General features: G+C 33.9%; 2 protein-coding genes across 7 annotated transcripts in view; both read left to right on the plus strand.

Moving 5' to 3' along the window:
* Nucleotides 1-15,922, plus strand: part of LOC123872701 (protein chiffon) — a 36,421-nt gene that overhangs the window by 9,989 nt on the left and 10,510 nt on the right. For 5 of the 6 annotated variants that reach the window (XM_045917141.1, XM_045917142.1, XM_045917145.1 and 2 more), the window contains 6 exons: nt 2,016-2,191; nt 2,732-2,996; nt 4,110-4,288; nt 4,783-4,970; nt 6,066-6,221; nt 7,343-11,690. In XM_045917141.1, the coding sequence (XP_045773097.1) occupies nt 2,016-2,191; nt 2,732-2,996; nt 4,110-4,288; nt 4,783-4,970; nt 6,066-6,221; nt 7,343-7,684 (1,306 nt within the window). In that variant the 3' untranslated portion in view covers nt 7,685-11,690. Of the gene's footprint in view, nt 1-2,015; nt 2,192-2,731; nt 2,997-4,109; nt 4,289-4,782; nt 4,971-6,065; nt 6,222-7,342; nt 11,691-15,922 lie in introns of those variants that run through there. The other variant, XR_006797522.1, reaches the window with a different exon arrangement.
* LOC123872702 (zinc finger SWIM domain-containing protein 3-like) lies at nt 11,963-15,494 on the plus strand. The gene is made up of 2 exons (XM_045917147.1): nt 11,963-11,974; nt 12,038-15,494. The coding sequence occupies exon 2, from the start codon at nt 12,270-12,272 to the stop codon at nt 14,286-14,288; it is 2,019 nt and encodes a 672-aa protein (XP_045773103.1). The 5' UTR covers nt 11,963-11,974; nt 12,038-12,269; the 3' UTR covers nt 14,289-15,494.

A 15,922-nucleotide genomic window follows, 5' to 3' on the forward strand; every position in this document is an offset into this window, starting at 1 on the left:
GAAAAGCGACAAAGAACTCAACTCAAGTAAATGCTGGATTCCCTGCTTAAATACGTCTCGTGAAAAAACTTATTCTAGATCTGAAATTATACATATCGCTACGGAGTTCTATCAAAATCTGTATAGCAAATGTATTGTACCACCTGAAGATACCCATAATATATTAGATGCAAATGGAGATAAATCACACACAGATGAAAAGGTAAAAAAATTTACAGAAGTAGAGATTTTAAAAAAGTTGGAAAAATTAAAAATTGACAAAAGTAGCGGTCCAGATAAAATATCGAATGAGATGTTAAAGGTTGGGAGAACTCTACTATTGAAACCCCTAACTCAGCTTTTTAATAAAATTTTAGAAGAAAGAAAAATACCTAGAGAATGGGCTGAATCTGATATTGTCTTGCTCTACAAGAAAGGCGACCCATGTGATATTGGAAACTATAGGCCTATCAGCCTTCAACCGTGCCTCTACAAACTTCTAGCTACTTGCTTAGAGCAGCGGTTATCAGAAATAACTGAAAAATATCAACCAGTTGAACAGCCAGGTTTCAGAAAGAGCTTCTCAACCGCCGACCACATACACACGCTAGATCAAGTCGTAGAGAAATATCAAGATCAAAGACGCCCTTTATACTTGGCTTTTATCGATTATACAAAAGCGTTCGACTCTATCTCGCATGAAAGTATGTGGGTGGCTCTACAAAAATGCAATACACCTGTAGAACTCATAGAACTGATACAAGATATTTACAGCAAAAGCACAAGTAGAGTCAGGCTGGAGAGAAAAGGACCTGAGATCAAAATATGTAGAGGCGTTAGGCAGGGTGACCCAGTCTCGCCGAGGATTTTTATAATAGTCCTTCAAAGCATAATGAAAGACCTAGACTGGTCCAAAAAAGGAATATATATTAATGGACTATATTTAAGCAACTTAAGATTCGCCGACGACATTGTCCTCTTTTCCGAAACGGCACATGGTCTTGAAAAAATGATCAATGACCTAAATTCTGCAAGTCTCAAAATAGGCCTCGAGTTAAATAGTACAAAAACGAAAATCATGACCAACAGTGTAGAAAAACCTATATACGTTCGAGATACTCTACTAGAATATGTGCAAGACTATATATACCTTGGCAAACAAATTTCCTTTAAAAAGTCAAGACACCGAGATGAACTTGAAAGACGCTTAAAAATCACATGGAACAAATTCTGGGCCTATAAATACATACTCAAGTCAGATTTACCTCTCAATTTAAAAACAAAAATAATGGATTCATGTTTGCTACCTTGCCTTACTTATGCTAGCCAAACCTGGATATTCAACAAATATACAAAAAATAAAATCCAAACTGCTCAGAGGGCAATGGAACGGAGCATTCTTGGTCTGCGTAGAATACACAAAACTAAAAATGCAGCTATAAGAAAAAAAACGAAAGCTATTGATGCATTAAAACATGCCATGAAGTTAAAGTGGAATTGGGCTGGTCATGTCATTCGACTCACAGATAAAAGATGGACAAAGACTGTGACTGAATGGCGTGGCCCAGTTGGGAAACGAAAGAGAGGTAGACCTGTCGAAAGCTGGGAAAATGAAATCAAAAAAACGGGAGGCATTAACTGGAAAAAAAAGGCCCTAGACAGGAAGACCTGGAGAAAACTGGAGGAGGCCTTTACTCAATGAGAGGTCCTTAATATTAAAATGAAAATTATTATTTTTTTGTCAACCAATTCTTTGTTTAGTTTACTAAGGATAAATAAAAGGCTTTTTTATTTTATTTTATTTATTTTATTATAGCTAACACTCTTGATCAAGTCACCTTTCAAAAAAAAAACTAAAGTCGGTTCATTAGTTTAGGAGCTACGATGCCACAGACAGATACACACGTCAAACTTATAACACCCCTCTTTGGGTCTGGGGTTAAAAAGGTCACCAAATGGAATCATCTACCCGCTATCCCCTAATACCAATTTTCGTTTTTGGAATAGGTATGATGAAAAACTTCTTTCTTCCTTAGAGAGGAGCCAGCAGAAAAATGTATGAAGTGGGAGGATGGTAAACTGAAATACACACCGGCCGTGGAGCAGTTGGAGTTTGCGTTCGAGTGTGTCCCTCACAGCGAGCCTTGGTTTGAGACCTTCAAACGACAGGACCAAGACAAACTGGTCACCAAGAATGTGCCACAGTACTTTGGTAAGAAACATGTTGAAACTTTAAATTGTTTTGAAATAAAACTTGTTTTATGCGAAACGTAAAATTGGCTCTTTTGCCGATACGTTTTCGCGTTACTTCAATAAGTATTTAAAATGGCCGCCATCTTTTATCCAGATGGTTAAAGTTACCAAGTAGTTAGTGCCATAGATTAAAAGCTTTTTTTCTTACACAAAAAAAAAATCATATAGACAAATAAGTCACCAAATTATGCCACAGTACTTTGGTAAGAAACATGTTGTAACTTTGAATTGTTTTGAAATATAACTTCTTTGATGCGCAACATGAAAGTAGCTCTTTTTTCGGAACGTTCTTTCGCGTTGTTTTGGGCTGTATTTAAAAGGACGCCAAACAGAATAGCTGTTCTGAGGCCGCCATCTTTTTACCAAGTAGTTAGCACCATTATTTATCTTACTACTATAGAAGGTGCTAATAAAAAAAATTACAAGCAATCATAGACTACCCTCCATTGACTTTTCCTCAGTTACATTTTGAAATTCATAATTGCACTTTTTTTTACAGAATTATATTCCAAGTCCGCAAAGTTACCCTATGAAATTGGTCAGTTACCACCACTAAAGCCTAACTGTTGTCCCCTGAGTGACCTGGTGAAAAGAGAGGAGAAACCGGGTCCCTCCCGGTCCTATGGCACGAGGGGCATGAAGAAACAAAAGATTAAGAAACGGACGGCGGCTTTGATAGCTTTGGAGAGTCACCCGAGGAAGTCCCCTAGAGAACATGCATCTACATTGGCTATACTTGGCTCTGCTGGGCTGCTGCACAAAAGGTATGTTCTGTTTTAGTAATGAGTTACTTACAAACAAGTGTAAATTAAAAATTTTCAACACCCTCGACAAATCATTTTCAAATAAATAATTATGTATATCTAGGCAACGTCCATCTTGACAGCTTGACATTTGTCAATTGACACTTGAATATTATGAACCTAAGGGTTATCTAACCTTCTTTTCTACAAGAAAACTAGAAAATAGCTGATAACTTTTAAACGGCTGAACCAATTTTTTTGGATGGAACACTCTCGATCAAGCCACCTTTCAAACAAAAAAAAGTAAATTAAAATCGGTTCATTCGTTTAGGTGCTACGATGCCACAGACAGATACACAGATACACACGTCAAACTTATAACACCCCTCTTTTTGGGTCGGGGGTTAATTAGTCGATATTATAACTAATTTCTTAAACTGGACCCTTTCAAGTAAAGATGCCATAAACCTATTTTGATTAGTTTACAAATTACGAAAAACCAAATTAAATTTGAATTTCGCGGGCAGACCCGTGTCATGCCCCTTATAGTTAAAAATTCAGCACCATTGATATTAATCTTGCACCCTTTCCGCTTGGAGCGCTGTCTATAAATATATGTACAAACTTGAGCTCTAAAGCAAGCCTTTTAAGAGCTATTTTACTTTAACGCTTATATGTTTCGTTTCTCAAATACTATCAACGTTGGTGAGAAGTAAAATCTCATACTGAGGGTACTGTCATTTTAGTTAAGAGGTTGTGTATTTTTTTTTTTTTTTTTTAATTATATAGACTAGCGCTTGGCTGCAATCAGACTCGCTAGCAAGTGATGATGCAGCCTAAGATGGAGCGCGCTTGCCTAGAAGTTGCCTATTCACTCTTGACTTGAAAGTACCCATATTATAGGTGGAAGGGAAAACTGACGCCGGAAGGGCGTTCCATATCCTAGCGGTTCGAATTAGGAAAGAGGAAGCAAATCGTTTCGTACGTATTCGAGGAATTTCGACTACGTACGGATGCAGACCTTGACGATGCCTGGCAGTAATGGATGTGTAAAACAGAATTAGCCAATGTCTATGCTTATGTTAATTTTCTATATTTTTTTCTGTGGTGTACAACAAGATAATTTAATTGAAGGAAAAATGCTGATGATGCGAAGTCAACTGCCTCGGAAGACACAATGAGTGACATCCCTCTGAGCATGAAGGTTGAGCCGGTGTTGTCTGAAAACCAAGAAGCCTCGGAGAGACTCCAGCAGTTCCTGTCTGAAGTATTTGAAGAACCCACAGACTACGATGTCTCAGAAAGTTTTCAAGGTGAGAAAGAAATTATTTTTGTGTGCAATATGGTATCTACCGATTATGAGCATACTAGCGGGTGCCCGCGACTTCGTTCGCGTGGATATAGGTTTTTAAAAATCCAGTAGAATATCTTTGTTTTCTGGGAAAAAAGTAGCCTATGTATTAATCTAGGATATAAACTATCTTCATTCCAAATTTCAGACAAATCTGTCCAGTGGTTTTTTAGTTAGTGAAAGAGTAACTAACACACAAACACAAACTTTCGCCCTTATAATATTAGTGGTCGATAGGAGAGAAAGAAAAACCATTTATTCATCAAGCATTACCTGACCTGTCCCAGTTTCACACTGCTTGTTTACTCGCTATTTTTATTTAAAAAAAAAACCATCACAACATCGAACAATTAATCTTCTAAAACATTCAACACGTTTGCCTCAAATACCGCAGTATCCTCAGGAGAGAATGGCTCCAAAATGTTCATCTGCAAAGTTTTACATGATTATTTCCAGGTGATGAAACTACTGTCATAGCATCAAAGAACCTCCCCGACATGTCAAGCCTAGTGTCGGAGTGTGAAGACTGTGACATAATCCGCAACGAGCTGCAGCAGTCCGCAGTCCGCGGCCGAGGCCGGCGCGGCAAGTTCAAGAAGAAGAACAAGACCGGCTGGCCCAACAAGAAGCGGCAGAACAAGAAGGTAACACCACACAGGGTCACTGCTGACATGTCAAACGTGGTGACAGAAAACATAACACGTGATGCGTTATCTATATGGGTTTTTTTGGTCCCAACCTAACCCATCCCCATTATCCCATACAACCATCCCATGGTTGGGTTCAACCATGGGATGGTTGTACCCAACGCATCGCGTCCTGATGACACGTCAGGTATTTAACTCTCAGAAATTAATGTGCGGAATTTATAAAATATAGTAGAACCTATCATCCTGAACTGTACCTAGTTAAAAAGGCACCTTCTAGGTAAACGCGTCCCATCTTAGACCACATCATCACTTTCCATCAGGTGTGATTGTGATCAAGCGCTTACCTATAGTGAATAAAAAAAAAACATTAACATATATGAGACTGATGATGACAATGGGGATAAGTTTTTAAATGGGCTACGCCAAAAGACTCGCTCCATCGTCCTTCATGCAGCTTCACCCTTTTAGGTCGCTTCATGTTATGTTTGTAAGACACGTCTGGTATTTAGAAAGCTGTTTCGGGTGGATAACACGTATTTACTAATGTTGGCGTCACTCAGAAAAACAGGTATTATTTAAATATTTTTATCGAATTATTGGAATGTCCTCTCCAAAACCAACACAAAAAACACAAGTTTAATGTGTAAGGTTATCTGAGAGTTTTAATCTAAACAAACTAATGCCAAAATAAATAATTTAATTAGAGCGTGATTGCTATCACAACATCTAATTATTCAGTTCACAATCCAAATACTGAAAATGTGCGATATCGCTCCGAATCTCAGAAGGAGACTCAGAACTAAAACCTTCAAAACACCCGTATTTATGCAAGTTCAATCTTGTTGGCCTCCTAGCAACAGATTGTATGACATCGAATGAGCCAAAGATCGATTTTATCAAACTACCTGCATTAGGTAAATTAATAATTTTATAATATTTTTGACAATTCAAATCAATTTTTAAAAATAACCTTACACTAATATGCATTGCCCGGGAAGACACAAATTTTTACTGGTGTGGATGCAGCCTTAGACATAACAGCACATTTTTTTTTAATCATTTCTTTAATATGTTTTATTCATTTTATAGGATTCTAGAACAAACAGTATGGAGTTAGAACACACCAGTTTGGGCAGGTCGTCGGCTGAACCGCCCCAGGATGAAACTACGCAAGACACCATGAGTGAGGAAACTATGTCCGAGACTGAAAAGGATGACGACACTTTGACAGAGGATAACTCACAGGTATATCTAATAATAACACACACCTTCACTAAACTTGTGATAGAAACACAATTTTATTCACAAACTAGCTGATGCCCGCAGCTTCGCCCGCGTGGATTGGTCAGATCCCCTGCAGCATCAGGATTGAGGAGTTGGAATCCAAATTTTTTATGAAACAATGTCGCTAAGTTCCTCTATCGATTAAAAAAGAAATGACGCAAATCGGTTCAGAAATCTCAGAGATTTCGGTGTACTTATGTAGAAAAACACAACTCCCTTTTTGAAAGTCGGTTAAAAAAGTAGCCTATGTTACTCCCTGGTCAATTCTCTACTTGTCTGTGAAAATCCCGTCAAAATCGGTTCAGCCGTTCCAAAGATTAGCCTTTTCAAACAGACAGACAGACAGACAGACAAAAATTTTAACAACGTGTGATTCAGTTATGGTATCGTTCAAATAACCATATGAGCTTAATATGAGGTAGTTATTTCGAAATTACAGACAGACACTTCAATTTTATTTATTAGTATAGTATAGATTATATTCTAAAAACAAAAATTTAATAAAAAAAAATACTTTACTTACTTATTTAATGGATTTAAATAATATAAAACTTACAAATCAAAAATGTCATATAAACCACTGTAAGGAGGTAAAATGCCCAGAAAGCTGGGTGATTTTATTCAATTTACATACTCGTATTTTAAGGTCATAAGGAATGAGAAGGGTGTAGGCCATAGGCTGCCAAGCTGGCCCAGTGGCAGACTATGTCTTAGGACACCTATAACTCGCCACAAATAAAAGCAAATTCCTTCTAATTTGATTGTACACAAATCTTTACACGAAACTAAATTCACTTTTGCGCCTTTGTGTAATAAAATATTACCTATAAAGCCATGCTATTATAATAGCTGCCACATAGAACTGCTGTTTTGAGGCCGCCATCTTTGTGGAGATGTTTTGGATTAACCTTTACATTACCAAGTAATTAGCATCATGTAATTTTAAATACATGTTTTCATGTAAAACCTATTTATTATATTTTTTAGTATATATGCTATTTTTAGTTTAAGCTCTTTAACAATCTATGGATGGAAACGTCTGAAATAAACATTTATTTATTTATTTAATTTTATTTTTCTAGACTGATGATGAGGTGCAGAAATCACCAAATGAACTCACGGATAAACCAATTTCAACCCAAGCTGAGCAAGATACAACGTTAACCCCAACAGATGATTCCTCGGTAAAATTAAACTTAAAAGTTGTTGTTCATGACAACAAGTCCCCATCAAAAGTTGAGAGTGAGAAAGAGGAGAATACATCTTCTACCTCGGAAGGAGAAGATAGAGAGGAGAAAGCAAGGAGAAAGAAGAGGGTTTTACAAGGGTTATTACTACAGCCCATAGTGAGGGTAGCCCGTGTTGACCCCAATGCGGGACGAAGATTACGTTCTGCAGGACGAACCAGAACGCGGCCTAGCTAGCGGATCATACGTACTCAAATTAGTGTATAACGCGTACTAACTGAGAATAGGCCGGACTTTCCGCCATATTGTGATGTCTTAGCTGGAAATATATTTTAATTATATATATATCTTCAATGAAGTCTTGTTACTACTACAAAATCTATCAGAAATATAATTGCAGCCCTACATCAAAACTGTTTCAACTAAAAAAAAAACACTTTTTTCAAATGGATTTTGTATAATTTCGTAAAGATATTAATTATTATTATTATTAGTATTGGAAAAGTGTACTAACTATGCAGGAATTAGACAGGCAAGTCAAAAGGCAAGTTTTTTGGGTTGAAACAGTTTTGATCTAGAGGTAAACCATTATAGTTATGATGAATCAAAATATATTTCCAGCTAAGGCACAATATGGCGAAAATTCTATCCTATTCTTAGCTTGGATGCATTATAAAGTGATATAAAGTGCAGTGATAAGTTATTAAACTAGTGAATGGTATGAAATTGATAACTGAACAAAACTGTCTCATTTCCAATATACCTGTGCTACTGAAAAAGGCATAATTTTGAACTTTTCTCTATTTATTTATTTAATTTTAGTACTGGTTATATGTAGAAGAATAACTAAATTTTTTATAGTTAATTTGACCAATTAAAATATTTAGGTCAGAACATGTTTGTGTTGAAATACCATAATATTCCATTGTACTGTGTGTTTCAAATAAGAATATCAACAAGGTACCTTGTAACCTTCGAATAACAATATCTAAAGAAATTAAATCAATCTCTCAAAAATGGCACCATACAACCTACTCTGGAGGTGGAACTAATCAAAATTCACACAAAAATATACCACCGATGCCAATATGACCTTGAAGTGACGATAATTCTCAGTGTAATTGACGTTTAATTGAGTGTGTGAGTGTTTAATTGTTGGTATGCGTTATGGTTCCAAATTTTTGTATGAGAGTTACATTTCTTTACATATTGTTATTCATAGGATGTAACAATTTTTTTTTTTTGAAAAAAAACCATCAAAAATATAACATTTTACAAAAGGAAATGTATAGCGGTACTCTTCTTAGTTGAAATGCATAGTTCTGCAGAAGTTAGGAAATCGTAAAGAAAGGCTCCTTTACATTTTAGTGGTTGTTGGCTGCTGTACATATTTTTATGATGATGCATTTTTATAAAATGCTCGTTTGTATTATTTTCTGTAGTATATTTTCACAGTATAGCAATTTTACAGTTGGCAGAAATGTCATAGAAAAGTCACTTCCCATGTGTCGCCGATAAACTTACAACTTAGGTGTTCATTACATTAAATGTTGTGCATCAGTCAATTCCATCAATCCATGAAGTTTGAGTTAATTTGACTGATGAATGGAGCAGAAAATTATCCATTATATTTGTCATGAAAACATAAGTTTTTGCATAAGACACAGCAAGGACTGAAAAAACTAAAAGTAAAACCTATTGTCTAATAGATGTCTTAGGAACTTAGTTTGTCAGCATAGACAGCCTAGAATTTCGCGTAAGTCTAGCTGCTTTTGTAATCGTATTAATATGTCTAACTAAGTTGATGCAGTTGTGATGTCGCATCAACTTAGTTTGTGGGACACAAGCAATATGTAACAATATTGCACACTGTAAGATTGCTAAACTGTGGTATTATGTTGGTTTAGTACATAGCACAAGGTGTATGTTGTCATTAAACCAAATTAGAAAAACGTAGCATTTTTGGTTTTATATAGTGCAAATAAATTGGTGATTTCCTTCAAACTTTGCAACAAAATCTGAAGAAGAAACTTATAATAGTTGAAGCTTGGACATCATCGTAAACTGATAATATGTCCACCCCTGGACATAGGTCTCTTGTGTGACTCAATTGATATCTGTATCCGTAGTAAGAAGTAGTAGAGCGCTCTCTCGTTATATAATCCCATACAAATGTCAATTTTAAGTCACCAACCAATCACAAACGAAACTATGTTTTCTAATTTAATTTCGAATGTTTTTTGAAAATATGTTTGTGATTGGTTGGTGACTCATTATGGTTGACGCCCACTGGATTTTTGCTTCTATCAATAGGGATGATGACTACTAGTCAAATCAGTGATGTTTTATCAAACGTCAAAGCGCTCGCTTAGTAAAGGAGCTTGTATGAAATTCACGGATGTGACGTCATAGACATTTGACATAATTGGACGTACTTTTTTAGTTAAATCGATAATTTAAAATAGTTAGCAAACTAAAAACTAACATCAAACGTGGGTTTTAAGAATTTTCGAACTATTTAAACTATTTAATGACTCATAATAAAATTAATAATAATTTATTTTAGACATAGGCATGTATGGGATTATGTAACAGAGAGAGCGCTATACTAACTTTTTTCCACAGATAGAGTTCCTATAGTTGGGGGAGGGGATCTCTGCCAACATTTCCTGTGCAAAGTCGCCATTCCAGCATCTTCGTCTATCGCTTCCTCGAAGTATGTGCCCTGGTTAGCGGAATTTCCGATTTGTAACAAAATGTATAAAAACCTTACTCAAGAGATGATGTATAAACTAGTAATTTATTTACTGTAAAATAACTTTTCGAATTTTAGCTATTAATTTGACTTTTCTTTTTTTATGTTTACGTTCTAGAAGTTTTGAACAAGTTATTTTTTAAAGGAAATGTATTTTGAGTTATGCAGTTTCTTGGAAGCTCAGTTGCATGAGCCATCTGAGATTACTTCTGTTTTGATTTTTTCGTTTGATTACTTATTCTTTTTATTGTTAACTACAACTAATGTGCCAATTCGATTGTTTAGCTAAAATAAATGAAAGTTTAGTTTAATACTTTATTCAACTTCCAAACACATTATTGTAGAGTTCACCCAAAAGTGAAGTAAGTATTTTAATTACAAATAAATCTTTATTTGGTATTAAAGGAACAAGGTAAGAAAATTTTAAGCAACAAAAAGATAAGCTAATATTTTATTTTAGTTATATTTTTCTATTTGAAAGAAAAATTAACACCATTTACAGGGCCGAAATATTATTAATATTTTAAAATTGTATCCTTTCCTTTGGAAAAACAACAACATTGCTGTGTAACTTTCGAAAATTTCCAAGCTACAATATGGCTACATGATGATGATGATGATGATGAATATGGCTACAATCGAATTGGTGTAATGTTATGTTTATTAAAAAAACATACCGAGTGTCGAATTTTATGTAAAATGGCTGACTGTGAAACACTGTCGAAAGTCAAAATAAGGATCTTTATTTGTAATATTTAAAAGATAAACTTTTATTAAATTATTGTAAATATTAACATAAGTTTTGTTAAACTATTAGTATTATTTGCTTGACAGTGTTGGCTTTAAATGGTTACCCGTTATTGAAGTCGATAAATAAAAATAGTAATTGATTCTATTGATCTCAAATTAAAATTTTGTCAAACTTCCTCCAAGACATCTTGGCTCTTTAGATAATGTGTAAATTGATGGTAAATTGGCATTCAAATTGATGATGAAAAATAAAAATATTTTAAATAATATTTTTATTATAATAATAACTTACATTTTGTACACATCTTCCAGCGCAATTGTATAAATAAGTCCATTTCAGTCTTGTGAAGACAAAAATATGTATGGCGTTTTAGGGAATGAAATACAAAAGGGCTCCCCACGTGTATCTTTCGTTCCACAGAGCGCCATGTATTTTGTGTTCAAACTTCAAACCAGTTTCAAAGTAATTTGTTAATCAGAGTAAAGCCAGATTTAAAGAAAAAAAAAAAAAGTAATTTGTTTTTTCAACTCCCTAGATGCGCTTGTTATCAGATTTTATTTATTTATCTGCCAACACTGTCGCATAAGCAATGTGGTGAATTTGCACTGAGAGCTTAGTTTGTAAATAAATTGATGTTTTTCATATGCTTATAGGATGTTTCTGTTTGTTTGAATGAAAGTTGTTAAATGTCAAGTTTCGTCAGTAAAGTTGTATAAAATAAAAGTAAATATTCATAACCACTTCTTTTCTTTGTAATCCATTCCATTACTAAGCACTTTTCTAGATTCTAGGCTAATTTTTAGTTCATATTGATGTCTCATCACACATTTAGTTCTACCTCATTGCTGCTACCAGAACGGCGGCAATCACAGATCCAGTGTACCTGTATTAATATAGGATAGGTCAGTGGCCGGCAACTAAAAATCCTTAAAAATCCATCTAACTATGGCATAAAGTCAAAGTAACAGTAGGTATCCAGGGCCGTAAAATTTTAAAAAGAAGGTTGTGTTATTGATCTGTGGTCTGAAACGTCAAAACTCAAAAATGTCAAAAATAATAATCAAAAAATACAGAAGTGATACAGAATTGATCTGTGTACAGAATCACCATGAACAGAATATTTATTTTTAATAAATAATTTTATTTACCAGGATTCAGCACTATTTATCTAGTGCATTTTCTACGGAGACAGACGACTAGCCGTTTGTCCTTTGGTGCTAAATTTTCTGATTGCAGATTTTATGCTCTGAATATCACTTTAAGATTAAAAACCGTTTGTGTTATATTATTATACTTACCTGAAATGAACAATAATAATGAGTGAAAGTTATCCAGAATTCTCATCTTTAGAACATCTCGAACAGTACATTAAAAACTATGAAACAGAACACTGTGTGCAACTATGGAAACGGGATAGTCGAACATTAGAAAAGATGAAAGCTGTGTGTCCTTTAAAGTTAAAAACTTACAACCCAGAATTAAAATACTATAGCATTGTTTATGCATGTAAAAAGGGAGGCAGAGCGTTCAAGTCCGAAAGTAGTGGATTACGGAAAACTTCTACTTATAAGGACAACTGCCCTATGTATATTAAATTGATTTTAAACAATGATGGCACCAAACTTAAAATTGTGCATATGGTAGAAAGCCATAACCATCCTTTAGACAGAGGACTGTTTAAAAATATACCAAAGCAAAGAAAATTAAAACTAGAAGCAAAAATCGAAGCAACAGAAATGTCATACAAGACTTGTAACCAAAAACCTGTACAAGTTGAAGATTTGAAAACTACACAGTCTTCTACCCACAGGCCTAATAGTGTAGATACTAAAAGGAAATACTCTCAAAGTGATATTGAGAATGTGATCAACTTGCTAATGCAAGATGATGGTGCTGCTCATGTAGCAATGAATGAAAATGGTGACCTGCTTGGAATTTTTCATCAAACCCCATATATGAAGAACTGTTTTGCTGCTTACCCAGAAATAATGGTGTTAGACTCGACACACAAACTCAATAGTTCTAGTATGCCACTCTATAATTTGATATCTATTAATGGTAATAATGAAGCGGAAGTGATTGCAGTGTTTATACTCTCGGAAGATACAACCGATGTTTTTAGACATATGGTGAGACTTTTCAAAGAGCTTAATCCTGAATGGATCAAAATAAACACATTTATGACAGACAAAGATTTTGAGAAGAAAATAGTTTTTTACAACGAGTTTTCAGAAGCTTCTCATTTAATATGTTTATATCATGTCTTTACACATTTCCGCACTGCCGTCACAGTTGAATCAATGCAACTCAAACCTTTACAAAGGAAAAATGTTCTAGAGATTCTGCATAACATAGCTTTCTCAAAATCCGAAACACAGTATGATGAATGGTATGAAAGACTCATCAGCTTGAACATCCCTAACGTAATACAGTATTACGACGACAATTGGCACTGTATAAAACATGAGTGGGTTGAATGTTTTATGAGCAAACATACCACATTCAATATCGAAGCAATAAACCATTTAAGATCTTTAAACCTAAAGATTAAACATGTTTGTCAAAAATTTTCAGATTTAGAATCATTTTTTGCTAACTTTGCGCTGATACTAGACAGAGTCAAACTGAAACGACAGCAAACTGTTCATGATATGGTATTAAAAAAGCAAGTTTCCTTTCATGAAACAGATTCACCCGCAAACTTGTATTTGAACTTAATGACACCATTTGCATTCAGTCTGATTAGTGAATGCCTGGAAAAAGTTGATGAATTTGATGTCACTACTGATGATTTTACGCAATTCCAAGTTTGCGAGAAGGAAGACTGTGAAAACTTGCATACAGTGGAAATACAGCAACACAGTGCAAAGTGCTGCTGTTCTTTAAATGTAGCCACAACATTGCCATGTCCACATATTTTTGCAGCAATGTCAATATTGAATATGAATCTTTTCGACAAAAATCTTATACCAGACCGTTTCTTAAAATCAAAATATGTAGAGTGCTATAGTAATACAGACATTCATCAAGATGTTGAAATTAAATCAGAGCAAGGTTCTCAAAGTGGTATAAAAATAAGAAAAGCCACGAAACGGACACTAAATACTGAACAAAAATATACAATAGCTATGTCAAAATGTGAAAAAATTGCGTCAATCATTTCGAAATTCAATATGAATGACTTCAAAACTCACTGTAACCATCTTGATAACATCATTAATCTTTGGAGGCGACGAAAACAAATAGCAATAACAAGAAATAGAGCAAAATGTATATGCAGAAGGGCAAATAGTAGTAAAATAGTCATGAACAGGAAACATAATATGCAGATGTAAAATGTAAAAAAACTATTTATGTAAAGGGACACTCCCCGCTGCTAATTAATCATTGCCCCCCATCATAATGGCAAGGCTATGGTTTAATCATGTATTCTATGATTTCAAATGTTTGCATCGTGCAAGCAACATAGTTTTGCACATTGCTTTGTTTAAATATTGATGTTTTTTGTACGCCTTTAAAAGTGTTTTATAAAATACTAGAAGTAAATATTCTTAAAAGATAAGTTACTTTTTAATTCATTACTTATGGTACTCTCTGGCACATTCTAACATTTTCAATGATTTTGAAACTTTTAACAAATATTGTGGATCACTCAAGTTCTAAAGGATAAAATTACTTTGATTTAACAAAAAAAAAATTATCATAAGAAATGTAAAAATAATAGAAAATTTTGCATGAAATCAGGAGTATGAAATAAAAACCACAGACCCGCTTAGAATATGCTTATATTTAAAAATTAAATTAACAATTATAATATTTATAATAATAATAAATTTACATTAACATAATATAGCCACTTTGTAGAAATTCTTCACATAAGTATACACAATAGTTAAAATTTTATATCAATATGATAAAGTGATAGGAGTGGAAAAATCGACTCTGATTTAATAAAACTCAACGCGCGGAGCCACATTCAAATATATTTTTGAATACAATTATCTTGCATGAGCGAAGCAAGCGTAAAAAACCTATATTATATAGATAATTAACTACCTACCTATAAAGATTTCAAATTGTAATTCACAAGTTCATATCATAATATATTCAAATAAAAAAAACATGCCTAATTTCTCTTAGCAGAGTTGAGTTAGCAGGCATTTCTTATAAAAAAATTATATCAAATTGAAAACCTACCTAATAATATTATGATTATAATCTTCAGACTGGCAGTAGATTGAAACATTTATATATCTTTGTATATTAAATTGTGCTGTTTTAAGTATATAATATATGAGTAGATAGATCCATACAAAAATATTTTTTAGCTTGTTTTATTCAATATACTTACTAACTTATTTTTAATTTGAACAGCATGCATAGAGATCCTAGTATATTATATCCTATGCAATCCGTATACTACTTTAAGCTCAATACAACAAAAAAAAAACTAAAAATGGCTCAAAACCCAAGTCCCAACCCCAAAAATTATAAAATTGGAAATAAAAAACGTCTTTGGTAATATATTTCCGATTATAATATATTCAATAATAATCACAATAGACTAGCTTAAAAGAAAAAGTAAAAAAAAAACGACTGTACCATGCTACCTACTATACGTGAAATTAAAAATTTCTTTTAAAGTAGGCAATAATTGACCTATCTGGCATAAAATAATTAGAAATACTAGCAGTACATAAATAAATATTGTAGACTAGCTGTGCCCGCGACTTCGTTCGCGTGGAATAGTGACTTTTCGGGCAGCATAGTACGTACTCTGTACGTTAAAAATGTTCGCCGTGATTCTTTAAATTGACATAACTTTTTTATTTATGAACCGATTGACATGAAATAAACACTAAATGTTAAGTGAAGCTTACTACAATATATTAGTGAAAACCGTATCTAAATCGAATAAGCCGTTTCTGATATTAGCGTGCACATACACACAGACAAACACAAACAGACA

Source organism: Maniola jurtina, chromosome 15, assembly GCF_905333055.1.
Source record: "Maniola jurtina chromosome 15, ilManJurt1.1, whole genome shotgun sequence".
Lineage (NCBI taxonomy): Eukaryota > Metazoa > Arthropoda > Insecta > Lepidoptera > Nymphalidae > Maniola > Maniola jurtina.